Below are 26,443 nucleotides of genomic sequence, written 5' to 3' on the forward strand. Positions count from 1 at the left end.
GCTCTCTTGCTCTGGCTCCACATATCAGGACACCACCTACAGTTTTAAGAATCATTACATATTTGTATTGTTTAAGCGAATGACAACCTCTTCCCTCCCTCTTTGTACGTCCTCTCTTTTCCCTTCCCCTTTCTGCTCCTTCCTTTGCCCTTGCCCTGTGCTGCTTGCTGTTGTGTTAAATATGAGATCAGGCAAACCCCAAAGGCCAGTTTACATTTTTATGTTTTGTTTTTGCAGATCTCCATCACAGATGGAATTTTTGCTGGTCATTTCTTGGAACCAATCCATTAGCAGGACAAACCAAAAGAAGAGAGGGCAGTGAAAACAAACCCCATGACAGAGACGGAGGAAAGAAGAATCAATAAACAAGCAGAAATCAGTTTTCCACCGGGGTGGGATTTGCTAAGGGCTGGCTCACGATGACTTGCACCACGTAGTCCTTTGGGATTTTCAGCTCCTCCAGTTTCATTTTGTCTGCCAGCGGCCTGCCCGAGAAGAACCAGCGCTGGCTGCCTGGCTCCACTCCCTCCACCGCGTGCAGCCGCCTCTTCATGTGGTACACCGTGTCCATGCTGCGGACCATGAGTTTGAGGTCTTTGCCTGTGGAGAGGCGCAAACGAAGCTGGCATTCGTGCCCTGAATTGGGTGGGGGATCAGGAATATCCAGAGTCTCCAGGTCGCCCTTCTCCTCTATCATGTTGATAGGTGGGGCGAGGCAGTAGACGGGAAGCTGGTACCGGTTGCCCAGTTCATCGTAACACTCTGTAAGAGCACCTTTAGGAGATAAGAGGGGAAAAAATGAGAATGAATGCATTTCACAGTTAACATTGAAGTGGTCATGCTCAGAAGCATTTACCCTACTGTTAAACCATCCGAGCAATGAGGTCTGAATTCAGGCTTTAAAGGATTCATACAAAAACCTCAAGTTTTCATTAAAAATTGCTTCAACTTGTTTTCACATGGAAACTTGGGGTTGAGCTAAAAGCACCCCCTAAAAGACAAACACACCCCTCCCTCCAGATAAACCAGGATAAACTTCAAAAGCAGCAGGAAGGAAGAGACGAGGGAGGATGATATGTGTTGTCCCCATGTGACATTTAAAAGAGGAATCTTTCTCCGGCAGCACAGCCGGAGGTTCAGGGCACACGTGCACCCAGAAAATGCTACTTGGATGAATTACATGATCCTGAACTCGAGCTGTGAAAAGACAAAATGGCAAAGACCAAAGGCAAAAGACCACTGTGAAAGAAAGATTTTGTAACTTCTCAAACATTCAAAAATTGCTGAAACGGTTTCATACAGGACTCATGTTTTAGCAAACACTGCCAGAACAAACAAAACACGACCACCCAAGTCGGACATCTCTGTGGCTCTGTACGGCGCCCGGTGTCACCACCAGAGCACCCAGCACATACTTTATATTTGCACGGCATCTGTAACTCCCCTATTCAAAGCCCTGAAGTTTCAGGAGTGATTTTTATTTCCCCAGACTCCTGAGAGGTTCCTCGGTATAATCCGGGTTTGTGTTAAAGATGACTGAGCAGCGGTGTGCTGCCTTGCATACGGTATTCCTTCCCACCAACATGGTACAATGCACACAGAACAGCTCAAGAATGGTAACATTTACTGAAATAAATACAAGCTGACTTTTTCACAGTATGAGACACACTTTATAAAGATATTTCAAGAACTACCCTGGAAAAATGGCAGCACATTTTTCATAACATTTTAAGGGTTAAAGAAAGAGAAGGCTGAAAGCAGAGCCCTGCTGCATACAGCACACGTCACCTCTGCAGCAAGCCAGGAAACCGAGATGCTGAGGAAGCTGTATCCCAAATCACAGCAGAAATCCCTTCTCGTTGTGGTTAAAAAAACCCAGATATTCACGCCAAGCAAATGCTTCTCCCCGTTTTGAATTTACCTGCTATAACAAATTTCCACATTTTTGCCCCTAGAGGGGGCACATTCACTTGCAAGATTACCCATCCTTTTGTACTTGGAAATGTTTGAAGAGGAGCCAAGTCCTTGAGCTACAGAATATTTAAAAAACTCTTTGACTCGGCAGTTCTGCACACAACACCCAACAGCTCCTTGTTAGAAACTAAGGGTGTTTTTTTAGTTGAAGGTTTTTTCATGCTGACGGTGAGCTGTCTGCTGTTTGATCAGCAAAATTACCACAATATAAAATTACAACTTGGGGATATACTGTGTCACTTATCCCACTGCGACAGCAGCATCTTGTGCTGGAAATCTTCTTTCATTTAGACAGAAGTCCCCCTTTTTAAGGATAATTTGTGTTGATGAAAACACACAGAGGAAATCTTTGGCTAAAAGATCAATGTTTTAGGTGCAGCTGCTTTTGGAGGTTTTTCTGTTTGCACAGGTACCACCAAGGCAGCTATGCCCCGAGATTTATTGAGAAAACAAAACAAGAAAAGGAAATCCAGAAAAATATAGTTACACCACTCGTTACAGTCTTGTATCATTTGTGAATCTCAGAGCACACCAGCTTTTATCAAAACTGTATTGGATCCATACCTTTTGTGGTACTTTGTGATTTACAGACTGAAGCCTGAAGTCTCCATACTTCAGTTTTGTTTTACAATGTTCATTTCATTCTGTACGCCTGATCTATTTAGTAAATGTCACAGTACTAAATTTTGGATCACAGTTCATAGAAACAAGTAGATGTAGTTTGCTGCTAAAAAAAAAAAAAAAAAAAATCCAAACTTCAACAGCCTTTGAATTTAGCCAGAGCAGCTAAAATTGTACCTTTCTTTAAAAGCCATGTATCTTAAAAAGAATGCTTCTACTTTAGAATAGCATACCAAAGAGTTAATTTTAAATACCATGGGGTAAGCTTGCTAAGGAATTTCTTCATCATTTATATCCTTGCCCAGCTGAACTAACATCAAGGTCAAAGCATATGCTATAAACACCGGGTTGCTTAATCATAATCAGATAAGCAATATTAAAAAAATCCTCTGAAACAGCAGCTAACTTGGGGGGCTGCCTTTTTAAAAAAAAAAAAAAAAAAAAAGAAAAAAGACACAGCAGAGGAAACCTATTGCCAATAGAAACCGCACAGTCCCACCCCAGACTGAGAAACTGCTTATAAACAAATTGTTAATGTAACAGCAGGTTACCATAAACCTCACCGGTAATCCCATTCTTCCACTCACACAGGTAAAAACGTCCCTAAGACTCTCAAGTCCTATTACCTAACACTTAATGGCTTTCAAGACCGGATATACTGATTAAAGCACAGAAGACGACTACTGTGAGCAGAAGAGACTTTACGACAGTGCCACCTCCTTACCGGCACACCGCGGCTGCTGAAGGCCAAGCTGGAGCTGCAAGGAGGAGATGAGGAGATGTTGGTCCTCGCCTCCAAAGAGACACGGAGCTGTGCACACACAGCCCGGTCCTCTTCAGCCAGCTAATTCCCACTGGGCTTTACGAGGCTTTCGGTTAAGTGATCTTTGGAGAGGGTCAGGCTCTGCTACAACCTTCAAGATGTAACAGGTAACAAACGCGAAGGCAGAACATGAAGCGGTGTCATGGTGGTTGGAATTCAAAAGTGAAACGATGGCTGAATGTGTTAACCAGAAGGTGTGGTGAGTGCGGAGCTATTTTAAGCAATGCAGGCAAATGCAACTTATCAGAGAGGAAGAAAGTGGTTGAATTACCCACAGCCACCACGGCAAGGCCTATCTCACCAGCCAGATGGCAGCTCTTCACCGAGGCATTCGCTGCAGCGTCCCTTATGCAGTGCAAAGCACGCAGGAAATGAAACATCCAAACTACAAAACCCTTCGTAATTTTGCTGTTATAATTGAAAACCATGTTCTGATCCTTCCTGCAAGATACAATCAGCTTGGGCCAGACAAGTTATTCAGCAGGAAGGGGCACTAAAATAATGTCAAGCTTTTATGAGAAAACACAGAGAAAAAAGAAAAAAATACATTTTTTTTGTTTCCCCGTTACCTAGGCAACCGGGGTCCTCACCAGCATAGGAAGGATGCAGCCTCCCTTAAACCAGACAAGGAAAAAGCAAGGCAAACAGAGGTTTCGCAGTTCAGGCAGGCAGCCCTGTGCCCTCCCCTGCCAGCACCACGCTTTCCCGGCGGGCAGGGTGCTCGGAGCCGCGTGAGGACAGCCAGCCCGCAGTTACACAGGTTTCCCCTTCCCTGCTTCCCCTTCCTTCCCCAGATCCCGCAGCTGGACATTGCATCAGGCAACCAGACCAAGGCCAGGTGCCAAAGCCTAGAGTGTGAGTCGGTACTTTGAATTTCCTCTGCTGGAGCATACAAAGAAACCATGTAAAAGGGGCAGATTTCAGGAAGAAAGCAGCAGAGAGGATGGGTGGCAGGCATGCAGGTCTAGGGAGGATTCTGTACTGGACATGAAAGATCAAGCTGTTATAAAAAGATCTTACAACGATATTGAGGAGACAAATGAAGCTTATCAATACTTCATGTACTTGAGTACTCTTTGTGTATTTAAATACTTCTCTAGACGCTGACATGACTTTAATAAACTTGGACACAAAACGTCCTGGTAGCAACACGAAGAACTGCCTTTGAGGGAAGCCAATGACTGAAGCAACCAACAAACCAACCCACCCACCCAAACCCTAACCCTCTCCAATTTTCTATCATTCAGAATTAAGGTACCATGGCATGTGATCTAAGGAATGCTTTGAGGATCTCAGTGACTGATTCATTATTCCAAAAATATCCCAGTTAAAGATTTACACTGTCAAGCAAGCTCTACAGTCATTAAGTGTGGATGCTGCAACATAGTTATGGAGTCAACTTTATAGGCTTGATTCAAGTCAGACAGAACAGAAGGTACAATGCTAGAATCACAGCGGATGGGATTATTTTAGTACTTCAAAAGTAATACCGGCTTGGAGACTGAGGAATTCTGGAAGGAGCTGCAAGGCAGAGCTTCTTGTTGGTCGTTATCCAGGTAGGAGACAGCTTGAGAGTTTCAGGCGGAAAAATAAGCAGATGTGATCATCAAGCATACAGTTAGAACATTTTGAAATTAATTGCCTTGCAGGCTGTAAAAGCCTTGTTTTACTAAGATTATTAGGATGGAGATATTTCTCTGGATTAGTAAGGGAAAACACTAAAAAAGGACAGGTTGAGATACTGCTTCCACCCCTAAGCAGTTCAGAGTTTGGACTTACTTGTCCTTCTGCACATGAAAGGACTAGCAATTTAAAGAGACCTAAATGACACGAAGCTAAACTTTTGCAAGAGTTATTGAAATCAGGCATATATTACCACACTCATCTAAAAACATAAGAAGTTTAAAGGCATTTTAATGGCATTTCTGCCAAAAGCTGCATACCATTCTCTCTTCAGAAAAAGCAGCAAATTTTTTGTTTTCTGTTCATGATGTGTCTTCTATTTCTTTAGGATTTTGAGCAGTTTTGAGGAGGATTGCTCAGGAATGCCCAAAACTTAAGAACTGAGCAGATTTCCATCTCTTCTTCCCTTTCCCCAGACAGACTTGCTGCAGAAAGAGAAATTAAACCAACACAAAACACAATCTAGCATTGCAATGAGACTAGCTAATTTAAGGAGCTTAAGTGTCTGTGTATAACACATTTGCCCAAGGAACAGCTGGTTCATTTGTTTTTCTTACTGAAAAACTCCATTCCAAACCCAAGCTGAGCCTGGATCGCTGAATAAATTCGCAATAGTAGAGCTTTCACCTGTAGACTATTGGTTTGAATCTGATACAGGTCACTCATGCCTGAAACTCATTATGAGCATCAGAAAACAAGTGGATCTTCTTTTGGGTCTTACAGTACAGCAGTTCCTAGAGAGCAATGACCGACGCAGAAAAGCTGAATTATCTCTCCATCTTCATTAGTTGCCAATTCCAGGTCACAGCTGGGAAACACAGGATCTTATAAGGAAAAAAAACCATGTACTGACGTCAACAGCATGCGAGAGTTGGTGAACGGTGACTTTGCTCAGTATGTGAACAGGATTGAGACAAACAAGTGAAAACACGCAGTGGTTTGTTCCAGCTCACCTACAACCATCACAAACTGGGAGGAGTTAATAGAAAAAAGCACTTTCACATTAAACCCCATATAACTTAATAATGACTGAAACAGCTTAATGCTGCAGTTAACAACTGTAGCTCTCCTGTTTTCTGGAGGGCAACGTGTGGGAGTACTTGTGCAAGCCTGTGCCTTGCACCATGTACAGAGAACAATAAAGCAGCTATGATCGTTAATGGTGTGGATGAAGCACTTCATAATAAACCACATACGTAAGCCCCCTCCCATGCTTCTTCCACACTAAACTTCCATGGGCTATGCAAATTTAAACTACTGTAAAGCTACTGTACAAAGCCCTTCTAAAGGTACAAGCTTGCCTCCTAAGCCACAGCACAACTGCTTACGCAACACAGCTCTGCTCTCATCTTCGGCCTCCCTTTATAATAAAGGACTTACTCCAGCTCCTTCAAGAATGGGTTTTGTAGATAATAACTGTTAAGCATTTAATAATTCTCATTTCAAATTCACTGAAAAACAGCTCTTCCATTATGGGAACATTATTGGTCTGGCTCAGTTCCACAGAGGAGAACAACTCCCAGAGCCAGCAGGAGATCCCAGTGCTTCAGGAGCTGCTTGGTGAGCAGGGACCAGCTCACTCCCGCTTGCGGCAATTGGCACAAGACAGACTGGAATTGTGCTTAGTGCATTACAACAAGGGAAAGGAGGAAAAAATTAAAGATACTCTGCTGCTGCCTTTGTAATCCTCTCACCCGGTTCTTTGGCAGGAGAACTACCTTGTAGCTGGTTCACTGAATCAGCTATTGCACAGCTCATGCTCATCTCCGTGCTTGGATGTTCTTTAGAAAACCTGGCTCACCTGGCCTCCAAGATCACTGATAAAATAGCGTACATTCAGCTGTCTGAAAATGCTCTGCAAGGCAATAACCTGAGACACACTTGCAGCAGAGGGCTGGACTACCCGGATTCTTGAGGTCCCTTCCAACCTGAATGATCCTAACTAGCTGCTTTTGCTGTAATAACACTTTAAAGAGCAAATCTCAGTCGGAATATCTAGCCAAAGATCCCCCGTGTGTATCTTAAGTCATCCTGCTTCAAACTAAGCACACCTCGCCCTAGTGTGGGGCAGGTTTGTGAACCAAGCTGTTGATCTCATGAGTAAACCACTCTTAAAACCAGTTTTGCAACTCACGCCTGCACGCTGGCACATGGCAGGAAAACCCAAACCGCTATCACCGAATCAGCGGCGCCTGGTACCTACAGAAACCAGAGGGCAGCAGCAGTGCAGAGAGCAAAGCTTGCACTCCAAGATGGCATTGTCTGCAGTTACCTGCCAAAGAAACCGAGATGCATCTGAACAGCGAAGCGAGACAAGGGGTTTGTGCAGCTCCTTCTGCACTAATCTGCTGGGTAAGAGGGATGTGCCATTGTCACCCAGTCTGAGGTATGTCTTGTCCACGTGTTGTAACTGAAAGCCAATCTGCCTGCATGCCATTGCTACCTATCTTTGTCAGAAACCTTTTGTTTTGGGGTGGGTTTTGGGGGGGGGGGGGGCAGGGAAGGAGTAGAGGGTGTTTATTTCAGGAAAAAGCTGGTGCAGGTCTGCAAGGTGCACCACTGGGCACACTGATCCGCTCCCTTTATCATAGCAGAGCACCAGCATCAGTTAATTCATTAGCGCTAATTAACTAGGCTGAAGGTGAAAAATAATTAAGATTAACACAATCTTCTAGAAGACCAAAATTTCTGCACTAGATAAGCAAGCCACTTTTCTTCAAATTTTAGCTGCAGTTAGCAGGTGTGTATCCCTTGCTGTCCCTGCTGTGCAGGAGTGGGGAGGGCAGGGCAGGGAGGAGAGAAGGATTAGCTGCTGTGGGAAGAGGGACGGATAGGGATGGAGAATGGTTTGGGAAGAATGCTTGTAGGGAAGGTGGGGGTCAGGGCCATGAACCAACTCCCTCAAAATTCCTCTTGAAAATCCTCACTTATGCCAACAACAGCAGTGGCAATCCTGTCAGAAGAACTGGGATCTGCAGCCCCACTGTGCTCATCTGCCAGAGAAAGAGAGGACCTACGCCGGAAAGCTCAAAACTTGACAGCGGCCTAACTTACAGAACACAGCTAATTCTTCTTTAACAGTTTTACTAGAGCACAAATACCTACAGTCTATGCAGTTCATTGGCTTTTCATCTGCTCTGGTTGTGGCAGATAGTAACTAAGACACCCATGGGGCCGGTACACACCTGTAATCCACAACGTGGCTAAGGACTGACAGTTACTAGACCAGGGCTATGAATAACAACTATGAACTAAACAATGCAAGAAGATAGTGAATTTTAACCACAACCAATGGGCTCAGTGGCTGGTTAACCAGTAACCTAGTCATGGCATCCTTTACAATAAGTCTCCCCATCCCTTTCCTTGCAGGCTTTTGGCATGATACAAACTCTAGAACAGACCGACTCATCGGTGAATTGTTCTTTATCCAAATCAGGTTTGATAGAGAAAGTCAATTATGTATTAATGTCCGGTAGTTGTCATGTTAGCAATACCATATGTACTGCCACTTCTGTATCACTCTGTAGAACTTGGATCTAATGTTGCAAGAACGTAACAGCTTCCAAGAAACATTACATCAGGGTTCAAAGATGACAAGTCTTTTTACTAATGAAGTATTCATGTACCATTCTGCTTTGCATGCCATTAAAATAGATGCCTGTCTAGACAGGCTTCTTAGATAAAAATTTAAAAAAAAATATGGTTGGTAAAAGAGTTTTTCTGTATATCCTCTTCACTTACATTTGCTGTTCTCCATTATCCATCTGCTTAAAGGGGGTGGGGGGACTTGGACAAAAAAAGAAAGCATAGTATCACAGTCATCTGAGCCTCTATCATATCCCTCCATGAACAGCTGATGTGGCAATGTTTAAAGTGACCAGGTTATCTGTTCAGTGTGAGGATGCACAGAAGCTGAACTCAGATTTACAGAAGCTGTCACTGCCTTTGTTACCACTGAATATTTAACTAGTCTGTTGTTCCCATAAACCAAGAGAGAATACCTAGCACTCAGCATCCAAAATCCTATGCTTAACACCAGGGAAAAACAAATGGGAGGTTAACAATAGCATTTTACACAACTGATAGAGATTTTCCTTCTTCTCGTCAACCACAAAGACTTAAGCAGTTTTTGCTTTCTTTGGACATCTACAAAGCTTTTCCTCTGCTCTCCTAAAACAGGCTTGTAAAAGTCTCCTTCCGATGCAGAAGTCATGGATATTTGACTACGATGCTGAAGAAAGGCCACCAGAAAATGTAGCATACTGGCTCTTGAGGTACAGACGCTTTATTCTTTCACAAAACAGGAGAAGGGAAGATGCCATCTGGACTGCAGAAGTTCCGTTAATCCTAAACTAAACCTCTATGTTTACAAAGGCTCCATCATCCTATAAAAAGCGACATGCTTTGTGAGCACTGTTTTCGGAGGAGAAAAAAAGTCTTTGTCCATTACAGTAGGACGTTTTGCGTAATAACTATATAAAACATAACTATTCAGTCTCACTTTCCAAATATGACGAGCTACTTCGTCTTCCAGAAGTAACTGGAAATAGCAAAGTAACTGCTATGCTATTTGGATTTTACTTTAAGAGTATTCTCCTTTAGCTAAGACCAACAGGACACTAGTGATCAACACTGTGGACCACTACATCATCCAACAAATATGCTGGAGCCTGCTGCGTTCCTTTCCAAATAGGACAAAAGGCAAAGATAACTTTACCTTTGCTTAAGACTAATCTCATGAAGTACAATCCACTTGTCCTTAACTGCATGTTCTACTTTGGAATGACTCTTGTAGCCACCTCAAGAAAAAACATGTCCTTTGCTTCTCAGGTGGAGAAGACACAGTCTGACCATGCTAAGAAGCCCTGCCCTGTGCAGGGAGGTTCAATTAGCAACTAGTGACCACAGCAGCTTGAGCTGCTCCATCTCCACTACATGACCCTTGTCAGTGCGCTTAACCTTCAAACAACGCCCTGCCCACCGCAATGCCCACTCTGGACAGCAAAATGATATTTAACACTTAGTTTCATCTGAACTCAAAGTGGGTATGGATGGAAATTTGGCTTGGGATAACACTTATTATAGCTTCAGCTAACAGAGCAGCAGTGAGAACCCCTTAGACCGAACACAAAAGCAAAGGTTGGCTTTTATGGAGTGTGAAGTCCCACACCAGTCTGCAATGAGAAAAGCATGTAGAAAACTACTTTCTAAGACTAAACAACAACTCTCCCCATGAGCTACCTATATGGAACAGGGGATAGAAAGAAAGCACAGAATGACCCATACAGAAGTTTACCCTGTACCATTTTTTTCTTACTGCTCCCAAACTCGCCTATAGCCCTGTGCTGACATTCAAAGGCCTATTAATGAGCATGGAAGTCATTTATTTGCATGCCCAGTCTCCAAGGATAATGAGCAAAAACGTTAAAGGCTCCAGGGAGGTCAAGCAAACTGACACAATTGCACATTAGTACCTACATCCTAAAATAAAACTACAACACAAGGCTGTTTGAAAAGGTGGGGGTGGAGGGGATTAAAGAAGGTTACAGGAAAGATTTGAAGCAACAGAAGGCTGCAGCATTGCTTTATCCCATGTAATGTGCTCTTCACCTCCAAGATGCTGTTCCTTCAGTTACCTTGTTTATAATAAAAAAGAAAAAAAAAAAGTATCAATTAAGCATAAATGTAGAAGACTGCATGTTAGTCAGAGCTGCATCACACCCTAAATGTGCACCTAGCAGAGACTTTGGAGATCTGCACAGACAGAGAGAGCCCAGACAGGTTAAACATTCAAGGCCTTGCTGCAGCTATGACCTTCTACAAAAAACTTCCTTGATTGCTATGGAACAAATAAATGCAGGTCTGAAATGTCATTATTTTTGTATAATGACTAATAGTCAAAACATGTATGGAAACACACTTTATTTTATTGCAAGTTTTCTTTGCAATAATGCTACAAAACAAACATCGCTTACTCTGTACTAGGCTCTGTGTTAGGCTCAGACATGTATCAGCAAAAAAGCAAAGCCCACTCCGCTTCTCAGTGATAACTGTCAGCAAAAAGCAACTTCCAGCTCTAGGTCCAAACTCACTCAGCCTCTTCCAAGTTATGATTTAGAAGTCCCTTATTGTTTTAATCTTTTCCAGCTATATTATCACAGGGCATGTTAGCACTAAGGAAAAAACTAAATTTATTGGAAATTAGTATTTTTCCCCTTACCGGCAAATCTGGATTTCACCAGATGAAGCTGGTGTCTATCACACACTTTCATCAGGCTCTAGTGCATCCCTATCAGCCTGCTAACTGCTGAACATATTCAGGAGTTTTCTCCTCCATTTCCAGAGGTGAATCTGTTCTGTAACACACTCGCTGAAGGCCAGTAATGACTTGAAGTTGCCATCCCAAGGTATTTATTGAAAGAGGTTGTGGAAGATTGAAAAGTACTAAAATACCTCCTTGTGGCTCACTACCAGGCTAGCGAGTACCACCTGGGCTCTCTGTAACACACCCCAGGTAGGACTTTCCTCAGCCATTACCTGGCCCTAAAAAGTTGTGCTAGGGAGAAGCCTTCTCCTGCAACGCAAGACACTTCTGACCATAGCTATCTTGCCTTGGTCTTGGAGAAAAGTTACCGTCTTCCTATTATTTAAACACCTGAAGCCAAAACAGAGAAAGATGACAAATGTCATGGCTGCTGTCAACTGGAGATCATGGAGGAGGAGCAGGATGCACCCATGGTTCAGGAGCAAGCGAGACACCCAAAGTCTGGCTGAGCCCCTCATTTACCAAACTGAGGCACTACAAAGGACACCAATTCCTTCAGCAACACCAATTTTAGGGCAAAACGCTCTGTGTCAATTACAGAAGCAAGCAATACCACCTCTGAAGATCACCTTTTCACACAGAAGGCAGCATCTTGGGGGCTCTCATTGGCTTACACTGAAATTTTCAATGAGGAATATATTTTAAACACTTCATATTTCTTTTCCTCATTTTACTAGCAGACAGCAAGGCAGATGAAGCCGATACCCACTTTTACCACTGTAAGTGGCCAATGATGGAGTAAATGTGCACCCCTGTGAAGTATCTAATAAACTAGACATCATGTCCTGACCACTACCAGATACCAGAAGAATATTATTAACTTAAAACAGACATATCCCTGTCTGGAAGGTCTGTAACATGCAGATCAACAAGCAGTCTGCAGCTTCTTATATGAAGAATTTGAGACGTTCTTTTGTCATGAGTCCATGTTTATTTTAAGCATTTAATGGCCATCATGTAGAGTCAGTCTTGGTTTGTTTTGTGGTTTTTTTTTCCCTTAAAGGACTTAGCTGCACTTCCCTGGTCCCACATTAATGGTTAAAAAAAAAAAAAAGGCAGTTCTGAAAAGTGTTGTACAGTTGTCCTCACTGCACCAGAAAAGGCAAATTGAAACCAAAGACAGGAAACAGACGGGCATATGCTACCAGGGGAAGAGACTTGAGAAGAGTCCAAGCAATTATGTTGACGAAGCTCCTCAAAATACCTTTCAAAAAACAAGAGCAGAAGTTAAAAATATTTAAGGAAAACAACTGTAGGATGTAGCCATAAGTGGGTTTATATTTGAAGGGTTGATAGTTTCTAACCTGCACTTAGATATATATTTCAGCCAGCCACAACTGCTTTACATCCTGATGATTTGATTCAATGCTCCATTTGAAGAAAACATGGAAATCCAGTGTCCCTCAGAAATGACGTTGAGCATCTATTTTAAAAATATTAATCACAGCAGAAATGATGGAAAGCATCATCTTAATTGTAGCTCCGGACTGAAGAGGCTTTTGAGAAAATAGACTCCGTTTCAAGGTTAGGAATCTGGTGAAACACAACAGCGTAACATGTGCTTTGCTAGCACCAACACATTGCACCCAGGACAGCAGAGAGAGCTTGTATCGTTCCTACAGAAAACATCTGACACATGAGTCGGCAGCCACAGAATCACACACGTCCCAGTGCCACAAGCGCTAACGAAGGCTACAAGGGGGTAAAGAAATTAATGCAATTCCCAAATACAGAGGGGTCTTCTCACCATCTTCCACAGTAGCCCTTTGCTTTAAAGCAGCACAAGGTGCTTTTTACATTGTGAATACAGGTACTTAATTCCTCAGTGTCTGGGTACTGGCCCAAGCATGTCAGCTTTAAGCAAATGGGAGGAAAGAGCAAGAGATCCCACAGAATGATCTGGAATTTTCAAGAGGACAGAAAACAAAATAACAGAAAGGGGTGCGCCGTTAGAATAAAAGCACCTCCAGTAGTGATACACTAATCCGATTCCAACAATTATCTTTAATTGCCTCATTGATTAGCTATTGTCATTCCCCCTCACTCTCTACTCACAAACCTCTGTACTCAGCTTTCCACCACACGCTGTGCACAGCAGTTGCAATGCAGAAAGAACACGAATATTGGCCAAACGTTAACCTGGCTGTTATTTGCTTCCTTGAGAACAAGAGAAACACCAACCCTGTGGAACACTGCCTGGTAGGCGCTGCAGACGCAGCCTTCTCACATGGAATTCGCCAGTTACAAAAGAATTTATTGGCATTTCTCTAACTTTCAGCCAGCAAATCTCTTGAACAGCTCACTTTTACAACAAGCATTTCTCTGATGAAAAATACCATACAAAACACACAGTTTTTATTCAGCCACAAGCTGCATGGTGACGGCCTAGCGATGGATGATACTCCAAGCATCTCTTCAAGCATCTCTACCTCTCGCTTCTTCCAACCACATCCCAGCGGAGCATAGTCCTCCCAGGACACAGGGACTACATCCCAGCACTCTTCAGAAACCTGGAGTTGCACCCAGCCCAGGGGATGGACATGAATAACCCATTTAATGGTGCTGTTAAGAATCACTTTATTACATGGTAGATGAGGGTTCCTCTGCAGTGCATTGCATTTTAAAATCACTGCTGGTTTACATCCTTCTCTTTCTAAAAATGCATGCAAGCCACTGATTGTGAAAATAAAGGCCCTTCATAAATGGTCCCTTCCCACCACTTCTGAGGCTGTGGGTGCACAGATGTTCTTCTGAGCAGCAAAACGATCCTAGCAGTTGCCTGACTCCCAGCTCCTGCTTGCTCCTGCTGTTGCAATACTCATCGAGTTGTCCTGCTATAGGTGCTTGCAGCTGTCTTATAAACTGGATGAGGGAACAGATGAATGTCAAAAGCAACCCAGCGTTGTGGCAAAGGATATTTTAAACCTAGAGATGTTCACTGACCCTGCTCAGCATCCTGCAGCCCCATGAAGAGATGGGCAGGGGGAACAAGGAGGTTGTGTGAAGGGAAGCAGGCAGCCTGCTCATCTTGCTCCACTGCTTAAAGCATTCAGGGTCCACAGCCCTGGTCAGTACTGGCAAGCCAACTCCACTTTACCAAATCGAGAATACTCATTCTGCTTTCTTCCATGCTATGCCTCATACCCGACAGAAACACTGAACACACCCACACACTCCAAAGTCACTAGTTCTCTGCACTTCCCCTGCTAGGATGCACACTCTCCCCTCCAAAGTGCCAACAGCTCTAAAGAAGGGACTTGGCAAAGCAGGAGCCCCATCCTGCTGTACAGCACCGCCTCCCTGCTCCCTTGCATCCCTCCTCTGACTCAAGTGAAAATAATCCAAGGAATCATATCAAATGAAGGAAATCAGCAACAGCTAGCTTTGCTATTTAGGAAAGCTTCTACACCACTTCACATAAAAACAAGCGTTTCTCCTCCTCAGTTTACTTTGTGCTTTATAGGCACCTTCACAGTAACACTGCTTTCCACAGGTCCTTTTGGAGTAAAAAGATAGGACAAAACATAGCTGAAGAGCAAAACCAACTAGCTGTGACACTCCAGGTCAATGCAGGATGGGGTTATTCACATTAACTCCCTGCCTCTCTCCCCTAGAAGGCTTTCAAAGGGAAAATGGGGAAAGTACTCAGGAGTGTTAAGCATTCACAACTCCACTTAAACATAAAAATCAAATCAGAGGTTTCTCCAAAGCTCTCAGCTCCCAGCTCTGAAGTGGTTACTATGAAAGAAGGTGGTTCTACTGCACTATAGTCTATAAATTAATGCTGCAAACTTGCCCTTTTTCAGAGTGAAGATAAACAAATGGATTGCTTTAAGCATCCAGGAACTGAAATAGTGTGCTGTATTTTCAGCCGGGAAGAGCTGTTTTCTCACTCATATTTAAAAATTGAATCTCTCTTCCTTGAAGTTCCAGTTTAAAAAGAAAAATGCAGCTAAAGCTGCCAATTGTGCAACAGTCATGTGATGAGGCTTTACGGACTTGACAGCGCTGTTAAACCAAACGACAACAGAAAGTGGTAAAAGAGAATGAGAAACAAGGCTTTAGAAAAGGTTTAAACATTTTGCAGTTTGGATCTGCATTTTGAATCCTCAGTTCCTTTTCCAAAGGACAGTAAAAGTTGAAATAATTGGTGTAATAATGGACTTTTGTCTTTTTAAATTTCACATGGATCAAAAGCAAAAATGAAACAATTCTCTTCCTTTTACCAGACAACTTGCTAGACCTTCTAAATATCTGGCCAGTCTTCAACTGTGACAACTACAGAGCAAAGGGACCTTTCTTGATTTGAGTGTAACATTTATAAGGACTTTCATCATGCAGCAGGGCAGCAGTTCATCTGCCTTTCCCCAACACTGTGTGCACGCGTGCCTCTCTGGAAAAGGGCATTTCCCAAGAGCAATAAGCCATCTTTCCAGGCATGCTGGCTCAACAATGGACAGAGAAAATGCGGAGAATCACAGGGGCAAGAGACAGCAGAGAAGGAGGAGCAGCCATCAGGAAGCGGGTTAGACTAGGTTGAATTTGGTGTCCCAGCAAGGAGCACACAGCCTGGAGGCCACTGGCTGAAGATCTCTAATTTAGATGAAGTCTTCTAACAAAAGGCAATTACTGTGCCTGAGCAGAAGTGAAACAGCCAGAGCATTTCAGAGATTTCTCACCAGCAGGATGTACTTTCTGAGGACAAAGAAGGCAAAAGGAGCATGCACAAAGTCACTCCATGAAATGGATTTTGAAGATGAGTAGGTCACCCTCACCGCTTTGCAGGAGCCCAGAGCAGGTGCCCATCCAGCAGTTGGGACAGTAGCATTTCTTTTCATGCTTGTCGCGTCCTCGCGCCGTGTCCGTGCTTCCGAGTAATGCGACCACAAGACTGGAGAGGCATCACCGAAACTGGGACTGCAGCTCTCACCTGGGCAGGCAACCCTTTTCCAAAGTATCTATCGGTGCTGTGCACACACGGGGGCAGGAAGATATTAAAACAGTCTGGGCCCAGTCTTGTAAAAGCTAGACTCAATGTATTCACTAATCATTTTAGCAAAGATAAACCTAAGGAGGTAACTTGACACCAACAACTTTTCAAAATAGACACTGATATGTAGAATAAAACCCAAAATACAAGCCCTCTCCTAATGCACACTCATGTACGTCCTCAGTGCTAACAGCAGCTAGCCTGGTTCCTTGCAAGACACCAGCAATTTGTGGGTTTTAATCCCTTACTTTTGGTATTTTAACTGAAGTAAAAACAAAACAGAAAAACCTCCCTTCAAACTAAGAACTGCCTTCTGCCAAGCAGAGTTTAGCACAAAAAACCCAACCAAGACCAAAAAGCAAAAAACTAGTAGCCTCAACTGTAAATTTTATGCTATTCAGTACAGAAAGATTTTAGTTTCCTTAACTTTTACAGCCTATATGCTCATCTCAGTACTACTGCTGATCATATTGACAGATGAGCTTTGATAGTCAGACCTCCCAAAGCTTTCATAACTCTGCTGAAATCTAAAATTAGACAGCCACAGTCACCAAAATACCATTCACTATCCTTTTAAAGAGACATTAGAGAAACCTGACCAAGCATTCTGTATCCACATACAAAAACACATTGTTCAACAACATTTCACGTGTGTGTAGACAATGTAATACGTTACAGAAAAAAATATTTTGTCAATGACAATTTAAAAGGCTCTTCAGACAAATGAACTACTGAGAAAGCAATTCCTACAGTCTTAACCCCCTAGCAAAGGCTAAGCAATGGATACAGTAGCTTGCAGGCAAGGGTGGGAGAAAAAACACAAGGATCTTGTAGCTTAACAGGCAGCAATTTACAGAAACAGATTCAATTTAAACACTAAAGATATCATGGCAAAATTTACTGTACGGATTCTCTCAACCACAGATTCATCAATACAAGAGTTAAGTCCAATATAGCCATCACACAAAAAGCACCGCAAAAATTACAGAGTTCCACTTCTGGAGCTACTTATTTTATGGGAGACATACACTAAATGGTCAGTGTTAAACATCTATGTAGCGCTCGCCGCATATCAAGGTGCCACGATTAGATCACTGATCACCCCCAGACCAGGGAAAGAGACAGATAACACACACAGTGTGAGCGCCAACTTCCGCCTTTTATTGCACAGTCAATTCCTTTTATACTAACAAGGGTAGGTGGCATTACAGACACATCATAAGGCTGCGACTAACCCTCTAACTTTCCGTGACATCGCGAGATCTTCCGAACGCCGAACCCTACACATCTACTATATAATTTTGTTGTAGATATTTCCGAATTATTGCACAAATTTAAAGACTAACTCCTGAGAGCCTGTCGACTACCTTCCACTGCTTCCTCTCCCATCTATGTCTGGCAGCCCACTTTTAGCAATTACCGTTTTGGGAGCCTGGAAAATCAGTATACAAGTTGGATACACAGGGCCTGTTTCAGAAAGCCCATTTACAGTAGCATCCCACCATCAGCACACTCACATGCAGCACTTCTTGGATGTTAATAAAGATCAAGCATATGATGTGAAGAGCCTTAACAATCACAGAGGAGCAGGTTTTGGCAGCTATTCCCATTTAATAGGCAAAAACACTGCAGTAGATGTATTTTCTAAAAGGTGATGCACAAAGTCTGCAACAGAATAAAATCCCTAATCGTTTGAATCGGAGACCATGCTTCAACTTGACTTAGAAAAACTAAGTCTGATTTCACTCCTGGATGGTATAAAGGAGGGAAAATCTGATACACAATCTCTTCAGATATACAATCTGGCTTTAATACAAACCAGTTTATATGCCTGTGATATATAATACGTTTTATTAAATTAATATGAAGTGGCATAGCCACTAATGGCTGATACAGCCTTAAAAGGACTGCTGGCACTTGGGTGCTAACTTTCCCTCTCTGGGACAGAGAACTGTCTGGTTTCTTTTCAATAAAAGCATTGAATGCTATTTTCATCCTTAGTTACTGTTTCTACAAAAATAAGCTACTGCGATCACTCCTCCCTTCCCTCACTCCAAGTCATACACAACCTCGGGCGGTTTTGTTGTGCAAAGGAAGGTCTGTACACCCTCTCCTTATAAGCAAGGCTGAGGCTGGTTGGGATGACTAACTTACATCGATGGCATATACTGCTCAGCTTTCCCATCATTTGTGTTCCTCAGCCCTGCAAGGAAGAAGAAAATGGTATTTTGCTTATGGTTTGCCTCTACCAACAGTACAGACTGTGTTGTCCATCCAGTCCCAAACACTGGGGACAACTGCTTTAGGCAAATCTTCTATTTCTTACACCAGCATGATCTTGGTATGTAAACTCTTCATAGAACTACTGCAGAAAAAAAGTTAGAGCAAGGCAAAACCTGTCAGCCTGAAATTTCCCCAAACATTAGAATAATCTCAGTAGGGATGAAAACAAGTAATAGCATCCACCGAGCAAAGTTAATAAAACACCATCCTAATAAAGGTAACATATGAACAGTCCATCAGCACTAAGCAGCAACACAGCACACTGATGCCCACCCTCAATAACCCGCGTGCCCGTCCAACACTTCTGAGCATAGGCACAGCTTTTGTTTCCAAAAAAGCTTCAATAATTCTTCTGATTTACTTTGAGACCAACGAGAGAAGGTGAAATACCAGCTGCAGCAGGGAGCAGAAGTCTTCCAACACTCCCAGTGATTTACCTAAGCAGTACAAAAACCTCCTCAGGACTTCTCGCACAATGAATGCAATCAACGTTAAAAGCAACACTGACATCTTGCCAAACACACCCGTGCTATGGGCTGCTCTCCTGTTTACCCCAAATCATACCATTCCATCAGCTTTAGCTAGCACCCTCTCTCCCCTCCACCTTGCAATCCCAAGGTCTTGAGCAACAGCGTCAAGTCCTTCATTTACAAACAAAAATGGAGTTTTCAACGCAGCAGAGGGTAACTTTATTTATCTAGGACAACTAGTAAGTGCTCACATAGTACTGGCTAAGTGCTAACAAAAAAACCCCAACCAACCAACCAAAAAAACAGCCCAACAAAACTACCCAACCTGATCAGTAAGCACATGCATCCTGATAGTCCTATTGAACCACAGGGCTGTACTGTACCGAGACGCAGCTGAGCACTAAAGGACGGCAGGTACATGAAGCAATGTAATGTGTCCTCTCAGACAGCAACAGTCTCCAAAACCCCAGAGCACACAAAGGGGAGGCGGCGTGCAGTGAGATGCAGGACTGCAGGCACAGCCATTAAAAGCTGCTCTTTAGTACAGGGAAACATCAGGCCCAAAGGCAGCAAATATCACAGTATGATGCATAGTTACAGCTCCATAGGGAAAAAAAAAGTTTTGCTGGAATTAGGAATTTGTGTTCGGACTGGGGTGGGGTAAACAGCGGAGGCGAAACATGCCTTCCTTTACACCACTGCTGCTGGCTTTAGGTTTTTTGGGGTTTTTTTTTTTTTTTATGTTTTTCTGTTGAGTATTTCACCCAAAGGGGAAGAAAATGTTCTATTCATGGCAAGAACATTTCAGTAATTTCATCTACTTTTCCCCAGCATTTAAGTTAAATACTCACATCCCCACTTTTCATGATCTCAAGTGTTACACACAGTAAATGTGACAGGTCTGCTTGCACACAAAGAGCCAGTGCTGCAAGACTGCTCACTGAAAAAGCATGCTGCAAGCTACAGGAGCTGTATTTTAAGGCACACAGAAGTTGACTGCTCCCAAGCACAAAGCTGCTGCTTAACAGAGAAGCCCTTTTATCGTTCACACAGCATTAAAGGAGTTAAATCCAATATACTAGTAACTATGCTACAGTGGATTAAGTGTCCATCCTGAAATTTAAAAACTCCACTTAACCCCAGACAGATTCCAATTAATATTAACTACTTTCAGGACAAGTTCAGCTCAACACTAACATTTAGTGCAGACCCTAATAAAATACTACACACTCCAACATCTCTTTTTTGATAGCTGAGAAGTATGTAAAACTGTTCTTCATTAAATTTAAATGGACTCATTAATAAAATATTGAGGATGTGCTACTTTAAGACATCGGAAAAAGAAAAAAGTATAAATTGGCAATAACGTTATTTCTATTTTTAAATACATCCCACAGAGGCACCCAAGATAGATGAGAAGTGCTAAGCCCATCCCATAAGCTTATTTATTTATTTAATACTTCTTACATGCTATTTTTAACCGCAGAAGACAGCAAAAGGCATCCATTAGAAAAATTACATTGGTTAGAGTCTTCCTCACACAGGTTAGACAAGTAAGATATCTGGCTGAACGCAGTGTTAGGAAGAGAGTTGTTTTTTCCTCCCTTTCCTATAGGTTTCTGGAATAAAAAAAGCAATTTTATTTTTGCAGCATCAGCTAGGCCAGAATCTGTATCTGCAAACCTCTGTCAGTCCTTACTCACTCCCCAGCCCCCTCTTTCCACTTTTCCACTTCCTGCAAGGTTTAATTTTGTAAGTAACACACAGTTTGAACACATACACAACATGCTTACCACACAGGGACAGTTAAAATGTAGATGTACGGCTTTGGTTTGGTTTTTTTAAGCCTCAGTTGTGCACACAGAAAATAAATGAGAGGAAATGCCACAGTCTCATAGTATTGCATCATTTTGCAGAAGACCTCTTCCTTCATGAGAGGAAAAAATCAGTTAAAAATTTTCCATTTTTTCAACAGAGTTAAAGGAATTTATCTTAGTTGACGTTGGTTTTCCTTAGGAATCAAGATTCTTTGGTGAGCTAAGAAATCAAAGGAAGAATGTCCCATCACAAATACAAGTTTTCACATAAAAAAAATGCCAGAGCTACATTGTCAAATTATTTACTCAGGGGAAAAAAAAAATATCTTGACTTGATTTCTACATGTCCTCTTCCTAAACAGTTGCTTTCTTTGGGGAAATACAGAGTGTTTTCAGGCACAGCCCGAGCAGTAAATTTTCCCTTTTCCTCCCATTTGAAGAAACAAACCCTAGCTCCAAGGGCGCACCCTGGCACCCCCAAGCAGTTTCTACCAGGGTTTCTGGTGGACCAGGAGACAAGACTGCACGCAGGCATTTAGGTGTTATTTCAGGAGGCTCTGCAAGCATTTTGGTTCTCATCCTAACTTTGCTACGGAAGACACAGCCTGAATGGGATGTGTATTTGCTGCCTGGCCAGGTAAACAGCTACAGACAATAAAAAGGGGACAAAAGATGAATCTGAGAGGTGACACAGATGCCCTGCCATGCTCCAGGTCCCTGTGCAGAGCCCAGGGCAGGGTGGGAGGACAGACCACCCTGCATGGGGCACAGCACTGCTCAGCAGTTACATGGGTAAACCTAGACAGTGGTGTAAGTCAGGTAAGCAGAGGACTGGATAGTTAAGAAATCTAGCTGCTCTATATACATTAACAACTGTTTTAACCTCCTTTTTAACTTTTGCAGAAAGTGAGTTTTTTGTAAACAAAAACATGGAAGTTTTTGGTGTCGCTTGGAACAAGGACAGTTTGATTGTTCTACCTGGCTGGAGATAAGCTCAGTTTGCTGAGAATAAGCATTACTGAGCCCACAAATGGGAGGCTTTTACTCATAATCTATTCATACATGGCACTAACAATGCTTGATGACTAAGAAATACTTGAATTTCTAAAAGTAGCAGCTTTCTCTGTAGTGCAAAGGTCACATTGCACAGAGACCTATGCAAGCAGCTGATGCACAAGACAAGTGTCACCAGCGGAAAGTTGAATAAAAAGCAAGTAACACAATTTTGTGGGTACTAAACTCAAGATCCTGGATAAATATTCAAAATATTCTCTGTATTTGGAATCCAGCCTCAGGCCAGGTCTGGCTTGGGCAACAGAGCCTCTGACAGAAGTTTGATTCCTGACTTATTTCTGAAATATTCTGAATGTTCTGCACGTAGGCCTTAGAAAGCAGACTACAGTCTGCCAGTAGTAGGCAGGACCCCAAGCAAATTGTCTGCTGAAAAGCCGAATTTAAGAGTTCACATACTTCTTTCCCCTGAAGCATTACATTCAGTGACATTAAAAGGCTAATTTCCAGGGCACGGCATCCAATCTACATTCCTCAGGCTGCCCAAAGAGAAGAAATGCGAGTTATCTGCCCAGTTTCAGATTTTTGCTTGCAACCAGAAACTGCTGGGACTTAAAGCCTGAAACATGTCTATAAAGTCTGAGCTTAATAAGCAGTTATTCAAGAAACTGAGAAAACACTGTTTTCAAAATTTGGGAGTGTTGAAACTCTACATCACACATCCTCTCTTCTCGTAAGCGAGGAACACGGACACACAAGTGACTCCATCTCAGTACCCAAAGACAGACTTAAACTTCCAGGCAGGCTTAAACTGCTTAAACTTTCCCACTTGAATAAAATCCTCCTCTGTAATTACAAGTTGTTATGCCACTCTAATGAGAGGAAGCCAGGGCCTAACATGTCAAACAGCTTCTTTGCATGACTTGATGCCATGTATTTAACACTTCCCTTGGAAGTGCTGTTCGTATGTACACTTGTGCAACGTTTAAACTGAATACATAATCTAATGCCATCAAGATAGCTCATTACTGGGGCCTCATCAAATTCCATAACCACATTATACAAATAATATCCCTCTCACTGCAAAAGCATACTCGCGATTCAAATTTTCATTTACTAAAAGAATTATGTTTCTACCAATCTTCTGCATATGGTCACAAGCAGACTCAGACCGTCACTGCAGAGAGTGAACATTCACACACTAAGAGACAATTCTTTAAGCTAAGCTAAAGGCTGATCTGGAGAGCAACTCACATAAGCAGTAAGAGACCATAGTGGAAGGTAATCTGTATTTTGTTAAACCTGTCCCATATATAACACTGAGTTTTCCTGACCTCTCTATTTTTATTTTAGCAGCTAAGCAAAACAATGCAGCAACTACACCTTAGGTCTGCAAATACAATCTCTGAGATATTATTTCTATTTATTTGAATGATGACTTAAAATTACCAGTAAATTCAGTTATCCGTTATGCCAGACCCCTCTCACCTATACAATTCCCTCCAGTTCACGAGCTGCCTAAACACCCTGCTGCTTCTGGGACATTCTCAGCAATGTAGATGTTTTGGAAGGACAAAAATCCAGCAACATTATCAACTTAGAAGGAGAATATTCTGTTGTTTTCTGGACACAGAATAAATGTAATATGCTATTTAAAATACAGTATTGATATATAAAATCTAGAAGCCTTCTAGGTACTTTAGAATTTCCAGATTCTGACCAGTTTTATGAACTACTGCAAAAAAAGAAACACGGTATGACAAACACAGGCAGAAAGAGGTCTTCTGATACCAGTTCCACGCTAGACAACTTGACCCCTTCCTCTGTCTTTGGAAAACCACATTAGCTTGTAGCAGGGAAATTTTTCTTCTCTCTCCAATGGATTGGGCCTAGAATGTATACAGACCTCCAACAGGTCTGTCAAAGAGGAGACCCGAGATCTCCCTGGCATTAGCAGGTTCTGGAAATAATTGACAAATTCCTCTTTAAAACTACATCTACTAGAGAAACTATTTCTGTATGCATAACCGCCCTTGACAAGAACACCCTCATTATCAGTCAAACCAGCAAAACACAAACCTCCTTGAAAACAAACAACGATCTGGAGGACCACAATAGACTGCCCATGAATTATGGAAAAGCCAGGTTGTGTTGCAGCACTGGAAGTTTCCACCTCTCGGCGACGTTTCAGAGATCCTGACTGCTCAACAGGAGTGGGGAAAACAACACGTTAAGCCACAACTACTAGTAATGTTTCACACTTCAGTATGGCAAGAGACAGACAGATCCCCAAATCCATCCCTTTCAAACTAAATATGTGATCAACTGTGACTTCTTAAGGAAACTGAGGACCTAAACACAACCAATAAAAGAAAAAAGAAGGCAATATGGGTAGCCAATCTCATGAAGACTAGTTAACCTGGAAAGCAAGATACACGATCTTCCAAATCATCCTTTTTCCTTTCCCAGGAGACCCTAGTCAGCACTATATATAAAGTCTTTTATACGTGTCGAGAACAAGTTCATTATTTGGTGCAAGCCTCTTCATGCCCCTTCTGCAAGAGAGGACACCAAGTAGAGCCTAACCAGAACACATACCTGCTTCAGTTTAGTGTGTTTTGTTACGGGTTGGTGGGTGATTTTTTTTTGGTGGGTTGGTTTCTTTTTTTTTGGTTGTTTGTTTTTAATTTCATCCTGATTGTTTCTCATTACTGGAGCTACAAATCCATTCAATTTTATTTTTATTTTTTTAAAATAGAGAATTTGAACTGTATTTCTATTGGGAATAAAGGGAAGTGATTAGTTTCAGAAGGGTGGAGTGAGGGAGAACAGAGCTTGGGAAAAAAACAAAAAAAATCCCCCAAAAACCCAAACACAAAACCAACCAGAATTCAGAACAACAGAGTGAAGGGGAAAGCACCTGAAATAAGTGCTTACAGTTTATCTCATACAAGATCTTACAGCAGATTGCCAGCACCAAGTTTTTGGGAAAGTTTTTCATATTCTTCAGAAAAGAAGCTTTAAAAACCCCAGCAGTTCAAATGCCAAAGAAACCCGTAAGATCGGGGGAAAAAAATTTACTCCCTTACAAAGGGAGGCTGTAAAAAATTGAAGAAAATTGTGCCTTCGAGCATCCAGGTGTTTCAAGAGATTACAGAAAGTCACAAGTATTGCCTACAGAGATCAGACACTTAAACTGTGCATCACACAACGTACCAGATCGTACATTCAAATTTAGGTTAACTATAGAAAGGTAGCTTTTCTTGGTCCCTCTACACACTAACATGATTTTGCTTTGAAACACCAAACAGGAAGACATGCATACTGAAATACAGGTATTTTAAACTATTGCATACATGTCTCAATTGATTTTTCAGGTTAAAAACACATTTGCCTTAACCTGCTGTTACACTTCTCACAGGCCACATCCATCTTAGATGAACCTACCATGTGGTAGTGTTATGTTTGCACCGTCAATGATTGCTTGTGCCAGTTCGTGATCATTGCTCTCGAAAGCATGCGCTGCAGCCTTGAGGGCATCCCAAATCTCCTTGCGACCTTCAAAAGCTGGTGCTGTGTCCCAAAACTCATCTCTCTTACTGCGCAACTGTCCGTCTGTCATGGGGTAATCACTTTTCCATTTCGGTTTCTCTTTTTTCAAGGGCTGATTACGACCGAGAGCAACTGTGAAGGAGAAAGAGGAAGGGAAATTAAAAGAAGGTAATAGCACAAAATTACCGAAGTGCCCTTTGGTTATTCTGTTTAGGATCTACGGAGCTAAAGTTTACTTTCGGGCAATCCTGATCCCTTTTTTCCACCTCCTCCAAGGCCCTTCACCTCCTTTCCCCTGGGCTCCAAGCTGGTTTTACCTCTTAGAAAAATTGAGGGGCTACCTCCTGCTTGCTGATTTCACCCACACCCCTGAGCACCCCACAACTTCTCCCCAAGCACCACAGTAACTCCGCACCCCTCCACCCGTGCTGTCCATGCCTGGCTGGGAGACTTGCACCCGACACAGACATTTTCAACGGCTGTAGCAGCAGTACAACGAGATACCCGTTACCCCAACATCAGGGTGCAGTGAGACCACACTGCATCTGGACCTCCGCTCTACGCTGCTGGCAATGCTCTCTGCTCAACAAACATGATGCTCTGTTAATACAAGAGTTTTAAGAGGCTAAATTTTTTTTTTTGCATCACCTCCTTTTAAACATTTTTAATTCAGAGTAAGTACATGTAGAAAGGCAAATAAGATGCAAAAAGGTAGAACTGTCAGACAGAAATCCCTAAAGAATAATCCAGGAATCCATCAAGCTTTAAAAAGTGGTTACCTCATTCACAATAAATACAAAAGCATTTGTTTCATTTTAACTACAGCTATTTTTGTGTAATAGCCAGTTAAGATAATCACATAGGTATAATGTTGGTGGATTAAAACTACCTGCT

At 42.4% G+C, this 26,443-nt stretch overlaps 1 protein-coding gene across 1 annotated transcript; it reads right to left on the reverse strand.

Annotated features, from left to right (window-relative positions):
- Position 1: 1 nt before the first annotated feature.
- On the reverse strand, positions 2–25,677 carry UBTD2 (ubiquitin domain containing 2). Its single transcript, XM_010579077.1, has 2 exons — positions 25,445–25,677; positions 2–774 (listed from the first exon to the last, which is right to left on the reverse strand). The coding sequence occupies exons 1-2, from the start codon at positions 25,617–25,619 to the stop codon at positions 377–379; spliced, it is 573 nt and encodes a 190-aa protein (XP_010577379.1). The 5' UTR covers positions 25,620–25,677; the 3' UTR covers positions 2–376.
- Positions 25,678–26,443: the final 766 nt, after the last annotated feature.

This window comes from Haliaeetus leucocephalus, unplaced genomic scaffold, assembly GCF_000737465.1.
Source record: "Haliaeetus leucocephalus isolate CR32 unplaced genomic scaffold, Haliaeetus_leucocephalus-4.0 Scaffold656, whole genome shotgun sequence".
Classification (NCBI taxonomy): domain Eukaryota; kingdom Metazoa; phylum Chordata; class Aves; order Accipitriformes; family Accipitridae; genus Haliaeetus; species Haliaeetus leucocephalus.

Bases quoted from the DNA above. Each gene is read 5' to 3' on its own strand.
- UBTD2 (XM_010579077.1), bottom strand. From the start codon at position 25,619: ATGACAGACGGACAGTTGCGCAGTAAGAGAGATGAGTTTTGGGACACA. The intron at 775-25,444 runs GTAGGTTCATCT...TATCTCCTAAAG, and splicing joins AAACATAACACTACCACATG to GTGCTCTTACAGAGTGTTAC.